The 25984-nt window shown below is 38.3% G+C and overlaps 1 protein-coding gene across 3 annotated transcripts in view; it reads right to left on the minus strand.

Annotated features, from left to right (window-relative positions):
- The window catches only part of IQCK (IQ motif containing K), a 56889-nt gene that overhangs the window by 17480 nt on the left and 13425 nt on the right, over positions 1-25984 (minus strand). For all 3 annotated transcript variants that reach the window (XM_042864216.1, XM_042864218.1, XM_042864217.1), the window contains exons 5-8: positions 23820-23872; positions 23612-23689; positions 15028-15112; positions 8940-9051 (exon numbers count right to left, since the gene is read on the minus strand). In XM_042864216.1, the coding sequence (XP_042720150.1) occupies positions 8940-9051; positions 15028-15112; positions 23612-23689; positions 23820-23872 (328 nt within the window). The remainder of the gene's footprint in view (positions 1-8939; positions 9052-15027; positions 15113-23611; positions 23690-23819; positions 23873-25984) is intronic.

The raw sequence follows: 25984 nt of genomic DNA on the forward strand, positions 1-25984 counted from the left end.
AACATGCATGCAATTGTAACTTCATTTATAGACTCATCAGTGAGTATGTGCTGGAGTCCATGACTATATTCACATGCTTAAGAAGTTCCAAGAAGTTTCATCAGGCAGAACTTTTCTTTCTGGGCACTGAATTTAATGTTTTTCCATTCTGTTTCATTGTAATATTGCTATTTATTGTGATACAATCGTGATACAGCCATCCTTCTCAAGAATGCAGACAAGACTTCCCCTCTCCAGCTTAACTTGGTAAACCTACTCCGTTTTCAAATCCTTCTTCATAATTCAGATGGAGACATATCACAGCTGCAGGACTGATCACATTTCCTTACTTCATGACAGTATGCATCTGTTCCTGCTTTAGCACAACACATGCTCCTAAAATAAGCAGCCCAGCCCTCCTTTATCTATCTGCTGCCTCATTCATACTTTCAAGGATTTTCCAGTGAAATAACACCTACGTTCTGAGTTCATCCAGAATGTTGCTGGTTGCACTTATCCAAAGCAAAAGAATCTTTTAAAGCACTATTCTTAAAAGCTCCCACCACAGGTGAGTAATAACTTCTGCCAAAGGAGAAATATAGCTTGAAAATCAAGTGGCATGCAAAGGAATATTCCATCCTGTGTCTCGAAATCAACCCTCCCCATCTGAAGATTACTTTATTTCTCAGTCTGGTTTAATTATGTTTTCCACATGCAGTGTTCATTCACTGTAACTTGGCAAAGCTAAGGCTATGGTGGCCTCTGAGAACAGGCAGCTAACAAAGTCACCAAGAAAGAAAAAAAAGGAAGCCTCAAGCTCATTTGCTGCTCATTCATAACTTCTGTGGTCGTTTTTTATTAGTGCAAGGGCTGCTCTGAAAGTAATGCCTCCTATTTCATCACACTGGCCCATGATGACAGAGGCAAATGCTGGTGGGATGGCAGCAGAGGCTGAACCTTCCCATCAATACTCCATTAAAATTTGTTGCTGTGTAACAGATGGCAGCAGAGGGGCACTCTGACAGAATGGTCAGAATTGGACATGGAAATGCGGATGAAGCAAAAGGGTGTCACTGAATTCCTCCACGCGGAAAAAAATGGCACTCACTGACATTCACTGATGCTTGCTGAATATTTACGGAAACCAAACAGTGGGTGGGTGAGGCACAGTGAGGGGTGGGTGCTGCATTTCCGCAGTGGTGACAGCAACAGCGGTTCACCTCCACTGGTGCAGATCTGGATGAGCCCAGCATACAGCTCTTGTTCACTGCTGGTGAAAATGCACAGCTAGCGGTGGTGACTGTATTCAAAAATGGTGCTTTGTAGCCAAGAATGTGCTCTTTCAAATGGTGTTACTGTGCTCTTTGTATCTGCTGTCATTTCCAAGGAAATAAGTGGAAGGCTTTACTTTCGGAGTGGCCTACATATTCTATGTTGAAGGTAATAATTTTTAAAACTTCTGTAAATACTCTAGAACTAATTTATCCCATCAACTATGCTAAACCAATGGATCTATACAGGTAAGAATTCTAATTCTCCCTACAAGTCTAAAGCTGTGCACCACTAAACTGAGTCCTGACTGTTATGCATTTCATTTCTACATTTTCAGTCTGTAAGTAGGTACTGATAAAAGTAATTTACACTTGATGTATAGATCATTTTATGGAATGCAATTATACAGCAATGGAGCAGTGTAGCAAACAATGCTATAACATTGTGACCTTAGATAAGGCTGAAAGAAATGTAACTTTTTCTTTGCACTCAAAGAGAAATTTATCAGCCACGCATTAAAAGAGATCAACAGTTCTGCAGGATGCTGTTTGTTTCTCCTATTTTTTTTCTTCAGTATTTTCATGCAAAGTTTTCACATGCTATATCCCAGTGTATGGGAACTTCTGAGTCACGGCCTGAACCTCTGATTGATCACCTGAGGCGAGCAATGAGTCAGCCACAGGAGCACAGGTGAAGGCAATTCCTAGACCTATTTAAGAGCTGGCTAGCAGGGGGAAGGATTTCTTCTGGAGATCTGCTCTGCTAAGGTTTTGTACGGGAGCCCAGGATATGGGTAAGCTTTCTATCTATTCTCTTTTTGTTATCATAGTCTGCTTTACCTAACTCTCTTGTTTATTTCATAATTATAACATCTTAATATTCATTGCTCATACACCCAGAATACTTTTCAAAACAAGTGATAAGCAGTACATATGATACAATGATAGGAGAGTGAAAATTTGTAAAATGAGGAAAAAAAGAGATGCTTTTAAATGCATTTTGAAGTAGGGGGAGAGTCAGTGGTTTACATGAGGTTGCTTTATACCCTGGCCCAGCACACCAAGCAGACATACCACAGAGGGTATGGTTTCACATGACCCTGTAGGCACAGCACAGATCAGCTGATCTAAAAAGTGAGCTGCTATCTCAAATGGGTGGCATTGCTCCCCTTGTTACTGGGGCATCAGTTCCCTTGCACTGGATCTAAAGGTCATACCGATGACAGACAAAGATCTGTGTCATACCGGGTTTATCCAGCAAAAAAGAAATGTGGAAGGCCACAGTGCAGAACAGAGAGCAGTCTTTGGGCAGATCAGCCAGCTGGAGCAGCTCACTACAAAACCCTCAGCACAAGAGCCAAGGAAAGGAGAGATGGGTAGAAAGCTCAGCCAAGGAAGCACAAGGACTATCTTTTCAATGGGCAAGTTGGGCACCTCAGCTGCCCAAAGCAGATCACAAACTGGCCCCTACTTAAAAACAAACAAATGAAAATACTCAAAAGCTGTTTTGTTCTGCCAATGATCTTATAAAAATTAAGACTTCACAATTTGTTTCAATTATGATGGATGTGTTACACACGTTCTGAAAAGAGGAAAGTTAAGAATGCCTTTAAACTCATTAATTACAATACAGCCGCATTTCTAACTTCCCTTTAGCATTTTTCAGCATCACTCTGCTTTCAGCACCAATATAATAAACACTTGCCCAAGACAGACCCATGAAATAAGGTATAGGTAGCATTGTGCTGCGATCTGCACCACAGCAGAATGTGACTGCTAGCTTGCATTTTGGCTGATATTTTCACACAGAGGTATGCTGATCCTTCTAGTAATGTCAATAGAATCACATTACTGCTTGAGTCAGCATTTTCTAAAAGCTATCTGGCAGCTCACCATTCATCCCCCACAGTTAGATTCAACACTATTTACAGCATCTAATAAATAGGGTTTGAGTCATCTACAAATTTGAGATTTCATTGTTATTCTTGATGTAGCTAACTTTGTAACACAATGATCTATCAACTTTAAAATGTTTTGATCTTAATGGTTTATTTGTGACATCTGAGCTTTCAGTAATAACAAATGCTTTGTCCTGCTTGATGCAAGGAGCTCAGTGGTTTAATTAGAAGGGAGATTTCACAGTAACTCAGTTAAATGCGTAGAAAGATGAGCTTAAGAAGCAGTTGTGTTATGCTACTAATTACTGCGTAAGTGCTCGTATTTCCCTTCAGTGCAGAGTCAGTTGGGTGAGACCACACCATGGACAAAGGCAGTGGAAACCAACTTGGTTGACTTTACAGTGAAATGAGTTTTAAGAACATTAATAAACAGCAGAGTAGTAATATCAGAAATATGAGCAGCTGGAGCACTAACATAATTAATTATGGCATCACAGCTGAGATTGATAATGAAAACCCCTGGACAGTAACTTCTTAAAGTGGTACAGCTGTTTCAAACAGCCATCTGTCTGTGCCCCAAGGCTATTTTATGTAATGGATAGTCTTATATTAATTTAGCAGGGCTCAGTCAAATAATTACAGAAACAAGTTGATAATATTGAAAGCTAATGTGATATAAGCAATATAAACTTGCACTGTTTGAAGCAAGAAATTGAAAAGGAACAATTTTACATCATACTTTGGAGTGATGGAACAGCTTTGTCCTACCATCCTAAAATAATTAATTTGACGACAGGAAATCTCTATGAGGATGATTACAAGGAAGTTGTTTTTTCATTGGGAAACAATTGGTAGAGAAGGCAAGGGAACTCTTATCACTACATGATTTTCCAAAACAACTTAAGTGTAGTTTACAGAAAAATTTCTTCAGAGATGGGAGGTTTTTGGTATGAATTCAACAGCTGAATGGCACAGTCCCTCCCCCCCCCGGTTCCTGACTTTTCTTGCTCACATCACATTCAGAATGGTTTCATCTTGTCCCCTGGAAGCATACTTCAAGTTTCAACCTTTAAAACTTTCTATGCGTGAAGACGGTAAGCTGTAATCAGACATCTAATATCATTTACACCCTTTCTCAAAGCGTTGTGTTGGAAATATACTGTGGAAAAGTTTTTTTGAAGAAAAACTTGATCACTGCAAAAATTGACATTACACATAGTCAGATCTGCTGGAAGACAAGAAAATAAATACTCAATGTTCTAAACATTTAATACTGAAGTGAGGCTTTGAAAGTCCTGCGTATAGCACAATGCAGATACAGAAAAGTTTGCCAGCTTGTAGCACTTTACATTATCATAGGCTGCTCTGAAAGTAATGCCTCCTACTTATTTCTGTGGAAAAAAACGAACAGAGCAAAATAACACCATCTGATAGAACAAATTCTTGGTTACAAAATACAATTTTTTCAATGCTCTAGCTGTGCGTTTTCACCAGCAAAGAACAAGAGCTGCATGCAATTCATAACAATCTGCACCAGCAGAAGTGCCCCACTGTCACTGTCATCACTGCTGAAATGCAGCACCCACCCCTCAGTGTGCCAGCACTCACTTGTTTGGTCCCCATAAACATTCACAAGTGTTAATGAATGTCAATGGGTCCCATTTTTTCCACATGGAGAAATTCAATGCCACACCTTTGCTTCATCTGCACTTCCACATAAGATGCGATTCTGCTGGAGTGCCCCTCTACTGCCATCTGTCACGGAGCAACAAAATGTAATGGAGTGTTGGTGGGAAGGTTCAGCTTCTACTGCCATCCCACTAACATATGCCTCTGACACTATGGGCCAGTGTAATGAAATAGGAGGCCTTACTTTCAGAGCAGCCCTCATATATTGCTATAACAGCAAGGCACTTGAGACTGTGATACATCAAGGTTTTGAAAGCAATGTCTTTTGAAAAAATGATTATTTATGGCAGCTTTAATTTTAACTTTCCTTCTTTCTTTTTGCATGTTTTCTTGCATGCACATTCTCTTGGCTAACACTTAATTTAAAAAATGTTCCTGGTGAGGCTTCTGCCAGCTGACACAATGCCTTCCCAGCTGAAATACAATGTGCTTTCATTGCAGTCCTTGCTGCTTGTGTAGGTATGAGGCACCACTTTTCGGGCTGCCATTCAATGCTGTCTCTGTTAGGTATGGGCCTGCCTTTCCATACCTTAATACCCACTCAAAGAAATGTGGTCCTACTTCATTGGCAGCAACGCTGGTATCAATGCAGGCCAGTCATTCCCATGCTAACAACTATGAATGCTGTACGCTAATGTTGGATGGATGTCATCCTCTGTGCACAGACCACCAACTTATTCTGCAATCAGAATTGGATGAATAGGTTTTTCCACTGCACACTTTCCAGTGGATGGAGTTTTCAGTACACACACTCCAAATCATTCACTATCACAACAAAAGCAGACTTCAGACACATTTTGTTAAGCAGCATTATGTAGCTGAAACTAGTCTCCACCTCATGTTTTCCCTGGAGATCATGAAGAACAGCTGCCATGGCACAAAAAGTACCACCAAGAGGGAACCGCTCTCCTTGCTCTTGCAAATTTGCAAACCACAGAACTATCTGTCCTTTAGCCACCACCACTGTCCCCATCTGTCATTACAGGGAGAGCAGCAGGACTGTAGACAGACCTCCCTCTGTGTAAGGCTCTGCGCAGTGTAGGTGAGCCAGGAGATTGCCCATCCCCTGGGGTGGTAGCTGCAGGACCAGAACATAACTGTACAGCTGTTACGTGAGAGTGGGTTCAAATATTGCTCCACACAACAGATGAGAAACTGTGTTACAAAAGCACAGTGTATTAAGGTATTTACTGGAAAGATTTGTACTGTAACTACTGTCCATTAGAAATATGGTCCAATTATCCAGTTTTGATTGCAGAATTAGTTGGTGCTCTGCACTGCACTTCAACAAACTCAACGGCTTACAGCGTAACAGCAACATTACCCTGAGAGGGTCCCTTCAAAACTGGTGCTACCCAACAGATGAACAAGTATAAATCAGAAATCATTGAACAGATGTTGAAGGAATCAAAAGCTTCTCAATGTCTGTTATCAGTCAGTAAGTGCTACATATTTTCTTTGTGTTTCTTGGTATTACATAAATGTAGCCCCTCTGGAATTGCCAGCATTTCACATCAAAAAATCCTAGCATGGGTTTAAAATATTATTATTAACCCAAGTGCCAACTACATTTATTTTGTGTGAAGGAAAAAAGCCATTAAAGTATGGAAAGCTGAAAACAATGGGCTATTTTGTCATTCCAATTGTTACAACAATTGTTATTAGTGACAGATTTCTCCTTCACCTTTAGTCAAAAACTTTCTATAGAAGATTTCAAGCAGAGGGAAATGTTTGGGACTTTTGTGCCATGCTTTTACCCTGATCTACTTGGGACTGGACAGATAGACTGGATGCACAACCAAATTGAAAGAATAATTGCAGTGCATTAGGCTAATGACCTAACTGCTCTTAATCCCATTGGCATTTACAGAGCATGAGCTACTTAATGATTAACTACTTAATAAAGAAGTTTTGTCATATCATTTATTAAAAAGCAGTACTATTTTGGAATTAGCAATAGCCACAAAAGAGTTGATGACTGAAGTCACTGAAAAATTGCAAGGCTCTCTTCTTGTACAATAAAGCCCTGGTTGCTACAGCTGTAACATTAATGAGTACTCTTTATGTACAGACATTCTTACTGTAGTTTCTAAAACAAAGCCTGCTGTGAGAACGTTAAGCACTCAACTCCAGAATACCCTACCTCATATCTGCTCATGAATACACTAACTCCACCTAAGTAAGAAGAGTTAGGTTGCATACAAAATAATGAGAGAAACACCACTTTGAATGAAGCCACAGCACAATAAATTCCAAGTCTCAGTTTAGACTCTAAACATCTAACATGGCTCTAAATATGGCTCAAGAAAGTTAACTAATAAAGCACCGGCAAGGCATATAGATACAGCTAAGAGAAACAGCTCCAAACAGTGACTATAAACAGTGCTTGAGTGAAAAGCTGTCTAGTTCATTTGAGAGCACTGAGACCAGTGGTATCCTAAAACAAAGAAGCTGCCTAATCCTATCTGTGTATCAGCAATTTTCAATCACTTGAAAACTAGAGGTGGAGATTTTTCTGGATAGTTGGTATCTAACTGACCAGCACTCCCTTTTTTAAAAGCTTTCACAGAAACCTGATTCTGAACTCCCTTAGCCTTGAAGGGATTCAAAGACACACCTCCTATCCCAGCAAAGTGTCATGAAAACCAGGCTCAGAATGAGGACTCCGATGGATGCCTTCTTGCACACCAAGCTTCAGAAATCTAACATGATTTGCCCCCAGCCATTAGGTCCTGCTGATCACCCGGAGGTTAGCACTTCCTCAGCTTGAACAGGAACCAGCTATGATGAGAACACCATCTCACGTTCTGTTCCATTTAACCAAGCTGTGAGCTGCTTGGAAGGAATTCCCTCTGTCCCCAGTTCTCTTTCTGTTCTGATAGATACAGCTATCATGTGGCAATATTACAGAAAAATAACCTGCCCCACAGATCCAAACCTGTGGTGCAGTTACACAGTCACTGAAATTGTTTCCAGAGATAGACTGTGACAAACCCTTTTGGCAATTACTAGTTTGATCCAACTGCGTGCAACTACATCCTGAATACTTTACGTAGTTGTGGGCAAAGACTGGCAGCAGGGCTATCAGAACAAGGGACGCAATAGTGACTGGTAGAGCAGACATTTCCCTCTCATCAGCTGATGAGCAGTATAGCTGAATAAACTCCTATCACCTCTGTCTATTGACAGGCACCTCACATCCCTGTGTGGATCTCATCTGAGTCCAGGCAGCAGAGGCTGATAAAGAGCTAGAGAATCCTCCTGTGTTAGTAGACAAATAGCAGGCAGAGAGACCAGGCAAAGAGCGATCATAATCATACCAATGTGCCTGAATAACAAAAGAATAATTTTGTCCCTGTCAGAAAGGCCTTGTTCAAAATCAGACAAAAAAGTTTCTTAAAGCAGCATGGCCTCATTTTCTCTGTCAATTATGAAGACTGCTCTGAAAATAATGCCTCCTACTTCATTATGTTGGTCCACAACATCAGGGGCAGATGTTGCAGGAATGGCAGTAGAGGTTGAATCTTCCCACCAATACCCCATTACATTTGGTTGCCCCGTGACAGATGGCAGCAGAGCGGCACTCTCAGAAAATGGCATCTGACATGGAAGTGTGTATGAAGGAAAGGTGTGTCACTGAATTCCTCCATGTGGAAAAATGGCACCCACTGACACTCATCGATGCTAATGAATGTTGATGGAGATGCAGCAGTGAGTGTTAGCACAGTGAAGGGTGCAGAAATTCTGCAGTTCAGAAAAACTGCACTACAACCTTCTGGTAAAAATCAGCATTTCAGTGTTCTGCAGCGGGTAGAAGTCTGATACTAGGAAATAACTGTGCCACCACATTATCATAATTCTGTGAAGTTACTGATCTTTGGCCCTGTATTGTACTTTTCATTGCCACTTTCAGCTATACTAGTAACTAAGTTAAATAGTGATTGTGAAGAAACAGCCAGGCACTTCCACCAGACACTGCCTTTTCTTGTCACTCATGATTAGTGTTCCACTGTGTGTCTTATTTCTTAATGCAACTTAAAGTATAAAAATTAAATATTTAATATAAAAAAAATCATTACAGTAAGCAATTTAATTCACCTACCTTTGGCTTCCTGCCTAGCCCAGAACTCTTCTACTCTTTGAAAAATGATTTTTTCATCTCTCAACTGCTTTTGCCACTGACGCAGCTCCTGTACTTCCCTATCACAGCGGACCTGGAAAAGGAAAGCAGAAAACGCAACTAACATTATACACTCATGTTACTCAAGGTCACAAGTCTTTGTTTTTTATGCTGGGCTGTGGCTGTGCAAATATGTGGCATTCATCCTTTTTGCAAGGCTTGATATAAAGCATGATCCCAGAGGTTTACAGCATTCAACTTACACAGAACTAAAACCCACACAATTGACTAACCCCCCTGAAAACATAAATATGCCAATTAAGGGATCAGTTTGATTACCAAGGACTCCTGAGAATGTGAATGCAGTGAGATGCCAATTCTTAAGTCAATTAAAATTTAAAGCATTATACTGTAGGGTATTAATGCCTTTAGAAAACCACAATGCTATAAAACCAACCCTTTGATCAACACAATAGAATAGAAGAGGCACATGAAGGGTCATACAGCAGGAAATTTATTCCAGCAAGCTGATACACACCTGCTACCAGCTGCAATTCTAGCCATACCATTTTCACAAATAGAAGAGGCATTAATCTCTTATTTAAAGTAATTGGAATGCATTACATGATGTCTATTCTTTGGCAATCACTTCCATGAAAAGCCTAATTCTACTTCCATGAGAATGACAACAGTCACAGGCTTTATCTCCATATAAGTTGAATTCCTCCATTATTGCTTTTGTACTGGTATAGATCCTACAAACATAAGAAGTAATTCAGCTTTCACCACTCCTGAACTGGCTCTAATCCACACTTGATTAAATGGCAGTATGTTGCCCATTATCCACCTTAGCACTCACACAATTACTACCTCCAGCATTAGAGCAAAAATCCAGAATAGATGCCATCACTCTGACAATAGCAGGTAGTGGTCACTGTAGTATTTGCTCACTGATAAGTGATTATTCTCTTAGAGTCACGTTCAGATAATAATAGAATTATTTAAAATAGAGTTTCTGTTTTTTTCTAAATGATACGGATACGAAATGCCATTTGCCTTAGGACATAATGTCCTAGTTATTCAGGCTGAAATTAAACAGCATTGGAGAAACAAGCACCCATATGCATGGATTCTCCTGGATATGTTTTACTTTCAGGAAGCTGACTGCTTAGCTGTCCAGAGAATGTTTACTTTATTCTTGGATGATACAGTAATGAGCCTGCTCTGTGATTTAAACTCTGCTACTCTACTGCAATACATTCCAGTTTTCACATGCTTTTCTGAGATGCACAGAAAGCAAAACAGCAGGATGCAACTTTCCACTTGTTTATATATATATATATATATTTTTAGCAGAAGTATTCTTCCCACACAGAATTTCTCCTCTGTGGTGCAACTAAAAATGCAACAGACAGCAGCTGCACTCCAGCAGCAGTTTTCAGTCCACACTGGAGAAGATAACTTGGCATATTTCAGAGCACTGACAGAGTAGGAATACAGTGCAAGGTTATATAATCAGTACAGGTGGGGAAGACTCTCTCTAAGTCACTTGACATCAGATACTTCTTAGGCCTCTTAAAATATCCCACTGTACTACTACAGTTCTGTATTATCTCCTATAAAGGATACACAAAGTTCTTACAAGGTGAATATAAAATTTTAAAAAACCAAACAAACACAAAACCTCAATGTATTATTACTAGTGATTTCTTTCCACAGAATTTTTAAAATATATTTCTATCTTCTATGAAATCCTTGACATACTATTTCAAAAAATAAAATATAATCCCAGACAGAGGATAGTATACTTTTATAGAATCCCCAATTCTCTATTTCAATGAGTCCATTTATTTACACAGAAAGGGGCTAAGGGAATGCTTATGGAACATTAAAAAAAAAAAACAGCAGAAAAGAGACAGGAAGACACAAAAATGAGTACCCCTACTTCTAAATATGGAACTGTTGGGAAAAAAAAACAAAGTGTCCTTTTATAAGTGCAGACATTTAGAATCTGTATTTTGGTATGCAACAATACCACAGTGCTCTCTGTATACTGAAAATGAAGATAATGACTCTAAGCTGTTAAAAGGTAGGAGATAAGCACAGTGGATTCTGTATACTCTCAACGAAATAGCGAGTACGGTGAAATACACAGCAAAATACAGGGCTCTGAGATAAAGAAAGGCATAGTCAGACAGAATTAGATACTCCAAGGTCCCATATGAAATCCGAGCAGGAACACGAACTCCCAGGACAAAGAGATTTTTTAGAAACAAGAAAGAAAAAGGAGCATAAAATAGGCAGTAGGATCTGAACGGAATCCCATCCTCATGTTCTAAATATTCTTCAGGATCTCTAATTCAGCATATTCACGATAATTTCACAGAAGGTAGCCTATTTGTAATCAGAGTGCAATTCTATGGTTAAAAAGCCATGACTCAGCAGCCAAAACTCCAGGTATGTAATCAATGGCTCAAGTATTGTTCAACTGATGTCTTTCCTGTAGATCAGCAGCCCAGCTATGAACTGAGAGCAAGCATAACATTTCTCTTTAAAAACTCAAATCACATGGACAGAATCTACACTTGCTGTAAAGAACAGCAAATATTCAGGTGACCTTCTAGATCTGAGCCTTCACCAGTAGCCACATTTTACTGGAAAGGAACAACCTATGGCAGCAAAAGCACAAGAACACTCTGTAAGATACAGAGATAAACCTGTTTCCATTCTGAATTAACTTTTGCTTGACCAATATGTTTACATAGAACAGCTTAAGCTACAGTTAAAGCTTTATAATACTTCAGGATTTACGTAGACAAATACTCTCTGTTCAATGCTAGGTAAAAACGTGTCAGAACAGTGGAAGGATGCTTTTGCTGAAAACATTAGAGGAGATTCTATTAATGAAGAAATCTGTCAGTCTAGATAAGTTATACAAATTATAAAGATTAAAAAGATCCCACGAAATAAGTAGCAGTAAGCACATATTCTGCAGTAGAAGGGTGAAATTTACCTTCTTGAAATGGAGACGTGCCTGGAAAATTGATACCTACCAGTCAAGGGTTTTCATTAGACATTGGAATACTGTCTTGGCCCATGATAGATAAATTGGATGTCAATAGAAGAGAACGTGAGAAGTAAAGATAAAGATATTTGATGAAATAGCTGTCAAAAGCTTTATTCCAGCTGCTTGCCTCACAAAGACCTCTCGAGATCTTCTTTCTTGACCTCCTCAGAGAACCAAGCCAGACTGCTTTTGTGTCTCATTTGTATGTCTCATGTATAAGCAACAAATGAGATTATCATTACTCCTTTGAAGTATACTGATTACCGAATATTCCTTTGTTTGGTCCTGGAACTAAGAGACTTTTTCTGACAGGAATGGGAAACTGAAGGTTTGAATTAGAGTTTCTTTTGAGTAAGCCTTTATATCTGTAAACCAACAACAAGATCTCCAGAAAAACAATGGAGGTGATGGCAGCAAATGCCTGTTTGCTCAACTGCACCTCCCTGCAAGGCAAGCTCTGCACCCAGAAAGCACCTTCCCTTTCCTGCTAGGCTGTGCTTATAACAGCTAACATCACTTACTGTAGTTTTCTTCTGCTAAGGTCCTAATCTAACATTCCACTATCTTGTCAGCTTTTTTCCTGACTTTTAAACCAGAAAACTGTTATAAAAGAAACTAGATTGTTGTTTGTGTGTGTGTGTGGCCTGGTGCTTTTGTATCTGTACAATCAATGAACGTACAGATGTCATGAGATGTACCAGAGAGCTTAGCTACGCATTTATTACACCAGAGCAGAAAAGATAGGATGCTTACCCATATTCCTGGGTTCACTTATGAAACTCCAGCAGAGAGAATCTCCAGCAGAGATCCTTCCCCACTTGCAGTCAGCTCTTCAATGGGTCTGGGAGAGGCGCAGCCAGGCTCCACCCTTCCAGCAGCACAGCTGAATCGCCTTCACCTGTGCTCCCAGGGCTGCCTCATGGCTCGCCTCAGGTGATCAATCAGAGGTTCAGGCCCTGATTCAGCAGTTCTCATACAGTATCTGCTTTGTAGTACAGAATTTGTCTTGAATTTGAAACAAATTTCTTTGTATGAAAGATCATAGCAAAGGCTTTGTGGAGAGCAATCATTAAATATTATTACCAAAACAAGGATTTCTCTAAATTCTGCTCTAGGTAAGGATGAATGTAGTTTTTCAAGTTATCTTTTATTACCAGAAAGCGGTATATCTATATGATTTTTTACTTCATATAGAAAAATCCTCATTGACTGACAGCTTTGTTTTTATGATTCCTGCGCACAGGCAGACAGCCAGATGTGCAGAAATAAGAGAAAAATATGAGAAGACGAGATGCTTAGCCAGCTATGCAAGTAATAAAGTCCATTGTCCAGATCAGCATGGCTAATGAAGCATCTGAAACACAGTGAGTTCAAACAGGATGTGTCAGAGAAAATAACCAGCTCTGTTTTCTCATATTTTATATGAGATCATTTATAAATAATAATAATAATATAAACTTAGAAAGTTCATATCAGAGTTATTTATATTAAGGAAAATCATCTAAATTCTCCTCTAATTTTTCAGACTCTATTATTACTGCACTGAATTCTCATTTAAACAGTGTTTGCTTAACTTATACGCTCAAAGATAACATGTAACCCTGCAGATTAACTTGCTACAAATTATTTTGATTTTTTATTCTCACTTTAAGTTCTAGTTTTTAAAAGCCCAAGTTTTTTCATCTCTAATAAGCTAAAGTATGTAACTGTTAATTTTATAGTCTGAATTATTTACATAGAATCATATCATAGAACACTTGATTTTCAATGTCTCTTACTTTTTAATGCTACAGTTCCTCTCTCATTTCTAGGAATCAGTTTCAAATGATAAATGCTATGCTGAAAATTTTAAAGTTAACAAAATGAGAAGGGATTGTGCCCTTCAGAATGTCTGGTAGAAGCACAAGGTATCTGAGCAACCATGCGGGCCTCAGCTCACTATTATTGGATGTATGCCTTTGTAATACTCCACTGCAAGGATGCCTGCAGTGATACTGTCAGTGCTAATTAATGTTAGAGTCAACGCCATCTCTGTTTAGGAAAACAAAAATCAAGAAAAACAAACAAAGTGTCAAAAATCAGTCAAGAAGATCATCTCAGGATATTTCACCATTTTTGCCTGCATGGCACTTTATAATAGGAACTCATATATTCACGATTGTTAAAATAGGACAGAAAAAATTAACAGAGATTGTTTTATTCTGAACGTGATTTAGAGAACACCAGATGTATAGACAGATCACAGCGAGACTATCATGATAGCAGAAGCTATTTACAGCCTTAAGCTATGATAAAGGCAGTCAAAGACACTTTTGTCACATGATTTCTAAGTCCATTTTTTTCTGAAATCATGAAGGTTTTAGAGCCTTAGAAAGAAAAGCTTGCCAGAATCTCCTCAGGATTTTCAAAATAATTTATATCTTATCCTAGGCTTAGCACTACTGTTACACTCCAAAATAACAGCAATAGCCAATTTTCTTCATAACGTACTCAAGGGCCTTGCTTTTCCCCCTTACACTGGGGAGTGCATTAGCGCTGTTTCACTAGTAAGCTTTGCATCATCTGAAGAACAGCCCCCATTCCTCTCTGGTCTGGTTTGTTGTCTCAGTGTTACCATCTTTGTTTCTATACGCTTCTATTTCTGAGCAGACCTCACTGATCCTCTATGCACCCCTACACGCACTCACTCTGTATAACTCTAAATGACACAAAATAACATTTTAGCAACTTGCCAAAGACAAAATGTAAATTGTTCAGTATTTTGAAATTTGAATCACTGTGGATTTCATGAGAAAAACAGGAAGATTACATCAGTGTAAATGCCTGTGAAAAGATTGTAGTCACTAGGCATAAGGCAGCGCAACATCCAAAGTCAATGAACCATGAGGGTCTCAACAGCTATTTATAGTATCCTCTACTTAAAATTTATGTAAGGATTTTCCCTAGGGCCTTCACAGTCCTACAGATTCAACATCAAGCAAAGTAATTATAGATTATTCTTACCCGATAACCTCTCCAGAATGCCTGAATTATTATGCTTGCTTCTTCTTCTGATAGGAAGAAAGACAGAGGCAATGGTTGCCTGGGACTAAATTTAAAAAAAAAAAAAAAAAAAAAAAAAAAAAAAATTGTAAAAGACTGGCCTTCAAAAGTACATTACTTTATTCCTTAGCAATATGTTTTATAAAAAAGGTTGCTCAGAAGCCTGAAACATGCTCTAAGATAAAAGGTGCAGTTATTTCTCCTTTAAAATATACTCTATGTATGCTACAATCATTTCTTCCTTAAAATAATAATAAGATAATGGAATGCAAAGCACAGTAATCTTTCTCACTCTTCCTATGTGGATTCTGAATTGCTACCATTACAGTGGGGTTTGGGCTTGCAGTGGGAGGGGAGCAAGAGGTGTTGGAAACATGTCATTTGTAAAGCAAAGGAGGTTTTAGCGTGCATGTAACAACAAACAAATTTATGACAAATGTTTATAACCTAATTGTTAAAATTGTACAACTTCAATCTATTTTAGTACCTACAGCTACATTATGATTTCACTTAAGTGGAATGTACTAAAAATTAAAAAAATGATAATTATTGCATGTATTGCATTTCTGATGACTGAGAAGTACCCTAAGCAATATCTACATTTCAGACATCACTAATAAAAACTCAAATCATGATATCAAGTCTTGCTTTGCAAAAGTCATTTTCTATGAAAGTTGATTTATGTATCACACACATTGATTTAAGAAATACCAATCTGGATGGAGAAGACATTAATTTATACAGCTTTCTTTTGTACTAAATGTAATGTAGTATTTACAGACTTCAATGTTGCAACTCATGAAAATACCATTAGTGGAGTTGGCAGTGTTAGAATGGCACTAAGAGCCACTCTCCCTGCATGGGACACAGCAGCACAGCTTTGACTCAGAAGACCACAACATTAGGAGTTTGGATGAAGCAATAATTTGGATTTAAGTACAAAATATGTTTTTATCAGTATCAGGCTTAAGCTCTGCTTTAACAATACTAGAGGCCATGTACTACAAAGACCATAAGTAACCGATCTATCCAGTCCTACACTTAGTGGCTAGAACACCACTTCTGCTATTTCTTTTTGAAACCTATTTTTAAATACATTACAGTTCAGGCTAGAAGGGCTGACAGCTTACATTTTCCTTCCATTTAATTTCATTTCTCTTTGTCTCTGCCCTGGTAAGCTTCCTGTGCTCTCCAAGGCCTTTCTCTTAGAGCTTATCTTCAATGAAGGAATATTTCCACGTAGAGCACAACCTCGTGCTGCAGTGACTGCACCATTCGGGCTGGCACACTCAGCTTCACCGCTCTCATCATCTTGTTACTTGGCTCTTGGGTACATTTATTTTCATGGGAAAGAAAACCTCAGACTATTTGGAAGAATGGAAATAAAGCAAACATGAAGAAATTCGCTCCACTAAGTAAAACAGTGCTAGCTCTATGAGCATTAATTAGCATTTCTGCTGCTCAAGGGAAACTGCATGTGCAGGAGAAGCAAAGCTTCCTGAACTAACTGCTTCTCATAATTAAACTTAAAAACACAAAGTTAGATTCTGCTGTTTTGGCTGATAGGCTTTCATTCACTGTTCTATTTTTGATCTTCTTGGAAACAAAATCTTACAGTGCGAAACACACTGAAAGACCTACATTACAGAGACCCACTTCACAGCAGTCATATGAAAGACACTGAAGTTTCCTAAGAACGAGTACATCTCTAAGGAACAGACTGAGATTCCCCCTGGCCTGCAAGGCCAACTATAGCATTCCATTGCTTTCATTTATAAATTATAAAAACGTCTCATTTATAATCCAACGCTATATTTAAGAAACCAATATAAATTCAAGCAAGAAGTACGGGACTTCATTTTCAGTGTGACAGCTAGTGGCAAATATCAATCACTTCTGAAATATCAATCACTTTAGCAGGGCAGCTTTAGAGAACAAAAGTCATGCCAGGTCCATTTTTGTCTAAGCGAATATACACAGTTGGCTTCAGGTCAAATAAAAATAGAGTCTGAACAGAGGTAATCACCCATCAGCACCGAGCTAGGAAAAGAGGGAATATGTCATCTGTGGCAGAAGACAGCTGTATGATTCCAAGAAGATTAAAACTGACAGCAAAATGCACAGTAGCTATCTTCTGCTTATTTAGTCTTTGATTACGATTTAAGTATCTATTTTGATATATGTATGTGATACATTGCATAAAGTTGTACCTGTAAAAGAGAATCAATAAAACGACTGTCCAAAGTACTACAATTTACCAAACATGAATAAAGCAGACGCTGACCAGAGGACAGTTACATTTCAGGAAACACATTTCTTGCATTGTGCTCAATCGAGCTTTACAGATCCTGACCATGTGAGATACTTTTTAATTACACCACAGCACACAGGTGAAATTTACCTCCCAGAAGGTCCAAAACAGACTTCATTAAACAGATGTGTGAGGTACTGGGAGAGGTTCTCACTGATGTTGTGTGTCTTGTTTCCTCCCGGAGAGAAGCTGGGCTTCCCAGCAAGCTCTCAGAAAGGGCAGGGAAGAACCTCCACTGACAGCAAAACAGCCAAGCTGACATGGAGGCTCACAGTCCCACAAAGGGCTCTGCATACAGTCGGTATTGTTATGCAGTCATGTCTGGAAGCCCCAGCTGTTCTTACACTCCCCTCTGCCCTACAGATAGGCCCGATTCCTTCCTTGAAAAGTAAATGTAAGAAAGAAATTTAATGGAGGGCAATTTTCACTGTGCTTAACTCAGGACTTGGTAATTATGCAGGAGGGAGTGCAGGAGGGAGTGCAGGTAAGTGCAGTTGCCAGGGGGTTTTCTCTCTTTAGAAAGCTGTTCTCTTGAAATAATGAAGTAACCTTGCAAAGAGGCACCAGGTCCCTCTTCTGGAGGCTTGAGAGTTTCAAGATAACAGCCACTGCACACCAAACAGCCTAAGCCACTCCACCTTCTATCCAACTGTGATGACTACCGTTCTTGAGTATTGGTATCATGTATGAACACAGGCAATGACAGAGTCATGGCAGAATTCCTGATCTAAAGGACAAAATAACAGAACAAAGAATTGGAAGAAATACATAAGGCACCAAAATAAATGAATGCGGTGATCTCCTTAAGTCCTAAAAGAGGATTCTGATCAAGTCTGGGAAGTACTCAAATGAGATGGTGGCCTGAACAATCAAAGCCATCATTTATATTTCCAGTACTTCTTATTCCCACCCAGAGAATGTAGAAATATTACAGCAGCACCTGCCTTCATAGTGTGCTTCTTCCATGTCATAATGAAGCATGTTCTTCATGTGCATAATGAAGCATAGTGCATCGTGGTAAAACATGAAAACATGCAGTAATCTAAATACACTGTAATAAGAGAAAAGCATTGGAACAAAAAATTCCTTACAGTATATAAGTAAGCATTTTTGTGCATTATATGGAAGGCACATTTTTGAAGAATTGTGAATGTGGGCAAGGGCAAATTTAATCTCCTGAAGTAAGGACGTGCAAATGAGCTGACATTTTGAAGAGTGACTCTTGCTGTCTGACCTCCTATTACTTTCTGTAACTAACGGCTCCTCGATAGTATCAATAGTTAAGTGAAGAATAAATAAATGAATGAATGAATAAATAAATAAATAGATTTAGACCCCTATTGCCTACCTCCATTCTCTGAATCTTACACAGCTTCATAGGATCACACTTCTGTATCTTGAATAACTCAAGTATAGGCTATAGGTCATGAACAAGGCAAACATTTCACTTTTAAATCATCTGCCCCATTTCTGCCTCTTACAATTTTAACAAACACTAACAAGTAGTAAATTTTAGCTTGATTAATTGGTTTTGACGACATACAATGATGAACAGATCTGATGTAAAACACATGAATGTAGGCTAGATATGCAACCCTTCCTCCACCTCCATACTCAGGGTGCTGGGAAACCCAACAGTTTAGAGCTGCAGCTTCTTCCACTTTCAAGGCTTTTAGGAAAAAATACCTTCTACGTACAATTTAACTTGGGCTGTTTCTTCCTTCTATGCAAAGGCCTCAGAATGGGGACAATACTGTGCATGTATTACCTATAATTGTAGCAGAAAAATATTGCAGAATATGAAAAAGGTACAGCAGCAAAACTAGTCTCCAATAGTACTCTAGTAGCATCATTATGAAGATGCCACAAACCACCAATAAGTTCTGAATTTTTCATTGCCACTTGGACAATCTTTACATAAATTAAGGCAAGTTATGACACTGCATCAGGATTTGCAGCCATAAAACCTCAACCTCATAAAGCACCATTACACGACATAAATATTTAATACATAAAGTTTTTGAAGTTCTGACAATGCAATTTTCCAATACACAATCCTCTTTTAAGTCAAAATTTTATCCTTCATTAACTTGAATTCTGCCACATTACTGCAATGTCAATTCTTTACTTGGATCCACGCAGAATAAAATGCATACAGATGTATTTGTCTGACTTCCCTCTTAATAAAATTAAAGGTGCTGCTCATCACATTAAAAAGTTTAAGGTTCAAATTATTAAGGAAAATTAAAGAGAAAACATAATGCAAACTAAATATATACCAAATAGGGCTAATTTGGAGACAGACAAGAGAAATAAAACAGTCTGCAGAAAGCAAAGCCTGTAGAAAATGGGCACATTAAGGAAAGAAAGAAATCAGTCACCCATGCAAAATTACCCCTATTGGCCATCTGAGAACTGACAATGAAGTCAACTGTAAAGGCAGCTGAGACCAGCAGGCTTTTCTAATTAGAGTACTGGGGGTGGGTAAAGGGGGAAAAAAAAAAGCAAAATCAATTTGTATATATATACAAACAGACATTTGGCAGAAAGCCACTACTTCAGATTTAGCAATCATTTGTAGATATATATATGATCTGTCCACTTCATTAAAGCAAAGATAAATGATTTGCTCTATGGATGCACATTTGTTTTCATACACACAGACATTAAATGAGGAAATGTATCCTTCAGAACTGAATATCCAGTAAATACCTCTATACAGAAAATTAGGAAATGCAGATAAAACAACCCTTGTGAACAAATGTTTATAAAATATCCTGAATTCCCTGTAATGTGCATATGCAAAGATTAATCCTCAACAGCCAGAAAAATATACATACTTATTCCTAACCTAGAACCATACAGCATTATCTTTCAGTGAGTGTAAGGGTTGAAGATAAACTTGAAAAATATTGTCATGTTATTAAATTCAGTTAACATCAGGCTTTTATAATACCAAAATTTATCAGTGCAATGGAATGCTTTGGATTTTTAAAATTTTTATTGTTTTCTATTTCTTTCCTTAATAGGCTTAAGATATTCCCATGACATTCCCATAATGCTCAGAATAAAGATGCAGCCTATGCTAGAAAAGCAAAGTTTAAGTGGGATTAGGGCATAAACACAGATCAAGCTTGACTTCTCCATGATTCAGTCTCATGTATAGAGTTTGGTTACATGTGGTTGAACATCTAGAAAATACTGACAGAAGACAACAGCGTTGCTTATTAGCGCATTTAAAGAAGGAAAGCAAAAAACGTAGGCTTTAATTACATTAATTCCATTTGAATATACCAGTGGTGTTGAAAGTAAGATAGGGATATATTCCAGTAAGTTTCCAAAACCTTTTGTTAGTTGCTTGTTAAAACTTCAGTTTTCTGTCCTCTAAATGGCACAGCTATCCTTCAATGCAACATAAACGTCTTGTGCTCTCCTGGGAGTGAAATGTAGATTAACAGTCAGTGTGGAGGCTGCTCCTTCTATTGCTTATGAAATCTGCTTCAATAATCAAGGATTCCAAAGGGATATAATATCTAGGTGGCTCCAAAAGTAATGCCTCATATTTATTCCTCGTGAACTACAACAGTCATGAAGAGCACAATTACACCATTTAATAGGGCAAATTCTCAGCTACAAAACATTATTTTTCAACACAGACACCATCACTAGCTGCACAATTTTATCAGTGATGAGCAAGAGCCTTCCTAGGGGGGAAGGTTCCACCTCTACTGCCATAGCACCAACAACTGCCTCTGACATCATGGGCCAAACTAATGAAATAGGAGGCATTGCTTTTGGAGCAGCCTTCATATGTCGTCTGTGCTACTAGTACTATCCTGAGCACAGTGAAGACAGTGTAAGTATACTAGGGCTTTTATGTACTGCTATCATAGCAATTACTGTAAATACTAAAGCTGAAAACAAACCTGAAGTAATTTTACAAGTTTACGACAACCAACTTTTAAGGCAACAATGTTTGAATTTAAAATTCTGGAAGCTGACTTCAGGTCTCCTAAAGGGAAACTCAGCTGGAGGATCTCACTTAGAAACACATAGTATGGGAAGTGAGACTCATAAGACCATGACTTTGACTATGCTTAAAAAAAAAAGCTGCAAAGAAGAACTGGAGGCACTGGAGGAGAGCCAAAAAAGTCATAGTCAAGTATGGAATATATTAAAAAAAAAGATAACAATTACAGACAAAAACAGAAATGACAATAAAATACAGAGACTCAATCACATTCTAACTGTTGTGTCCAGGAAGATAAAATAATAAATTATTTATAACTTACCCAGAAGAACATAATAACAAATTCTCATTTAATATTTCAATCTTTCATTTCACAATAGTGATGCTTACTTCATAAGCAATATTTGTTAAGAAATCTGTAATTGCAAGGTGTGTTCACACTAGAATTGCTTTTCAATAAATTATTTGTGAAGGCCTCATTGCTCAGAGGACTGGAGACCAAATGCATATAAATTTAAAAAATACTTTGACACGTCAGTGTCCTTGTGGAGCTGTCACTATGTTATTTAGGAGCACAAGTCCTAGCAGAAGCTATGAGTCATTCAGGCTGTGATTCCACAGTGTATTCTCTTGTTGGCAAAGCTGACTTAAGCAGTTCCTGCCACCACCACTACATCTTACCGGCTCATTTGCTTTCTTCACCTTGGCCTGAGCCCTTCATTTTAATCTTTCTTTTGTGCCAATGCAAAGGATTGTTTGACTCCCAAGTGAACCAGATTGGAGAAATGATCTACATTTTAAAGAGCTATACAAAACCCTCATATTTGGCAGAGATATTTTTAACTCGGAGGAGGTTTCTGGTCAGAATAACCAAGCATACTATCAAACAAGGTGCTATCATGTTGACTAGAAGCACGTTGGAATGAAGAACAGGAGAGGGCAAGGAACAATGTAGGTACGCTTTACATCTAGGAGGAATATTTGTTAAACTGTGAACTTAGACATTTATTTTATGCATAGATATCCACCCCAACCGTTCAGCGGTATCAAAATTGCCTTACTGTCCAAAGGCTCTTAGCATGCTTAGGAAATCAGTATGACAACTTCAATGCATTTCATAATTAGCTTCACAACTCCAAAATTACTGCCTTAATTAGGAATTTTGTTGGCAAGACCACCTAGTGAATGAAAATTTTAGAGGCGCCACACAAGGCTCGAACAACAGCAGCTGGGCAGTATGATACAGTAAAGGTACCTGAAGCTAACACAGTTGAGATGAAATGGGTCACCCCCCAATGGCTCCCTTAGTGCAGACGCTTCCTAGGCAGCTTTGATGACATGACTGTCCTTAAGATAGCCAGAGTTAATTGTCCATGCCTCACTTTACAACTTGCTTCCAAAAACCAGAATATACCAAGGAGCTTTTCTCTTGCTGGGTCAGTGACTCAAGGTTCTAAGTCTCTCCAAAGGATTCTGTTTCACAAGAAAGCTCACCTTCCACTTATGTAGCACAAAGACTCAAACATGTCTACAGTGACATTCATCTCTAAGTTTTCACCAACGACCAATCTAGTCTCCAATTAAGTATTTAACAGAAAACTTTCTCCCAAATCTGACCTCCTCAATTTCTTTATTCTCTCACCCTGGGCTGTACTTTTTTCTTTTTTTCATACCACAGCTGCACTGTAAAACAAAGTGAAACCTCAAGAACAGTAACAAATGTTTCAAATTGCTAGGTAGGTGGGTTCTGAGGGAATAATGAGAAACCTGGGGTTGAGACTGCTGAAACAAGTGCTCATTACTCAAGTGCAAAGTCATACATATGGGCATAAATGCATACTAATGCCAAAGATTACTACAAGTACTTTTAAAACAGCTGCTTACAGTTAGAGGAAGAACTTCTAGATCGTATTTCCTCAAAGATTTCCACTGTAGGAGGCAGCATTAAAAACATTGTTTTGTTCCTGGTTACAGCTATACTCATAATACTACCAGGTTATTTGCACGTCCTGCTCTGTTTAACAATTGATGTTTAAGAATTCTAAACCAATGCAATTCTAAACCAATTCTAAACTAATGCAAAAAATACGTTGTAAACAATACACTACCAAGTTAGAAAGGATCATATAGTTCTTTACTGCACAAAGTAGAGGGCATTTAGAGTGGAAAAAATATAATGCACTGAAACCATAGTACATTTTTGTAATAACTGGAGGAAAAGAATAAAAAGAGGAGAGATTATTCTGACTACTGCAATAACTTACTGGTTCTTTAGCCAGTCGTGAACAAAAGGGATAGAAAAGAACTCTGTGAATGACTCATCTTTCCTCCTTGGATTGTGGCTGATTAAAACAAACAAACAAACAAGAGAAAAAGAAAGCAATTAATATTAAAGAGCAGCTATTCCATTTAGAAATTACTGTCTTTGAGCCATTGGACATATATTAACAGCAAAAGCCATGATTAACTTACTTGTATAACCACTCCGTTAGGAAATCACAGGCAATAAATTTGGTCCTTTTTCTCTAAAGATAGAAGATAGTTTCATATTATTTATTATCTTTGGATAAGTCACATGTTTTTACTAGCGGAAAGGAACAGATGCTAAACTGACTGTTTTTATTAAATAAAATATATGGGATGTTACTCTGTCTCCTTAAATACTGCTATTGCCAACAGTCAGTGGCTCAGCCAAAATCTTCAACCTTTTGTGAAATGCTAAAACGTCAAGTTATAATGTCAAGCCAAGTCAAAAAATGAGTGAGAAAATTTTACATACGTTATCTTGATACTCACTGTAGTATAGCTGAAAGAAATGTCTCTGAAGGGTAATCTCCTTTAGTGGCAACCTCAATGCAAAGAAATTAACAGAACTCTTACATGAAAATATGTTGTAAGCCTACTTGCCATTTGTTCAAAGCTCTATTATCATACTTAAATTACTTCATTACTTCCAAGGATTTGAAAGGACATTGATGGAACATTGTTTCCTCTTGCATAGAGGAAACTTGCAGGTGTTGTGCATACGTACACACGACAGCGCACTGCATGGCTGCTCACACAAAATTTCCTGTTGGGTAGTCCAGATGCAGCCTTTAACTGCAGACTCAGTTGAACAGGACCTGTTCAACTGGACTGCACTACATACTACAAAATACCTTTTGAGATCAAAATACCAAGCAAGAATTTTGATCAGTATAGAATTAAAGCCTGTCTTTTCCTGGAGGTTTCCTCTTTGCATTCCATCCTTGCAAATAAAGTGTACAAATGACTACAGGTGCTTATTCTTCTTTTCATACACCAGGTGTGGTTCCATAGCATGGAAAATATAATCTAGACTGCTGGTCAGAATTGACTAGTCTGTTCAGGAACCCTCTTACACAAGATGTGTAACAGACATATACAGCCAGAGAGTGAAGGATAAAAGATATTTAGCCACTGCTGAAGAGAGACAATCAATACTTTATTAAACTAGCAGCCATTTGGAAGAAAGAAAGCCTATTCCCACGCAGAAGGTAACACCACATCAGATGGGAGTATAAACTGAAATCATTACTCTAGGAAAACAATTCATACTGGTCAAACACGTTAGTGAAAACCATTAGATGTCATGAAAAAGGTTGGAGCCTTGAACTGCAAGAAATGATGGAAATACTGCCACTTGCTAAGAAATCAGAATAACTACACAATTGGAGATCAATGCATAAAACGATGCAAAAAAAAAAAAAAAAAAAAAAAAAAGGGCATGTGAAGAGCAAGGCAGACAAGAAGTGCTGCCATTCTCTCAAGGTTTGAGATTTAGGGTGCAACACAGAATCACTTTGTATCACAGCCACACCTGAAGTGGATGAGGAAAGTTCTTTAAGATCCGGACTGCATCCAGTGAAGGATGCAGGGCGGTCACATAACTAGGGGATGACAACAGTGAAGTTCACAGGTAGACAGCACAGCATCCCTAGACAACACCTCAGAAAGCACCTACTTTTCTAAGTAAATCTTACCATAGGTAGACAACTGCCTTAAAGGTAAGTGGGAGAACAGAATGAGGAGATTACAGAACTCCTTTCAGTCCTGAACTCCACATCCCTTTTCAGGCTTCACAACAAAAGTTCTGGGGTTCATGGAGAGCTCCACTACAATGCTTGGCTGTGTAGAACATGTATGTCTCTCCAAGGAATTTTCTCACTTATCAGTACAATGCCAAACACCTATGTTTTGAGACACCAACACCCTTTACTAGGGAGATTTCTGCAGCTTATTTTACATGATGACTTTCACTTGAACAGAATCTGAAAACACTGCTTGATTGTCCTTATGTAGATATTCCCAAGCCCAGTACAAAACTGGATCCATTATTCAACGAATTGTTTCTGAAGCCAAACTCTATGCTTTGTCAAGAAAATGAAATTTAATCTAGCATTAGTAATTTAATCTGTTTTAAGTTCCTTTGCAATGGGAAGAAAAACGATCAGAATAATGTTGTCAAAGCAGTTATCAGTGAATCAAATTCATCTTAGCCTATCCTTGTCAGATTCAGTGAGCTTATCAGAGAGTGATTCAGTCTAAATCCTTTCTTTTCTTTTTTTTTTTTTTCTTTTTCCTGCCAGGAAACAGCTCACTCTGCTAGTCAATTAAAT

The sequence above is a fragment of the Lagopus leucura genome, unplaced genomic scaffold (genome assembly GCF_019238085.1).
Source record: "Lagopus leucura isolate 7727_CA_CO unplaced genomic scaffold, USGS_WTPT01 Super-Scaffold_760, whole genome shotgun sequence".
Taxonomy (NCBI): Eukaryota; Metazoa; Chordata; class Aves; order Galliformes; family Phasianidae; genus Lagopus; species Lagopus leucura.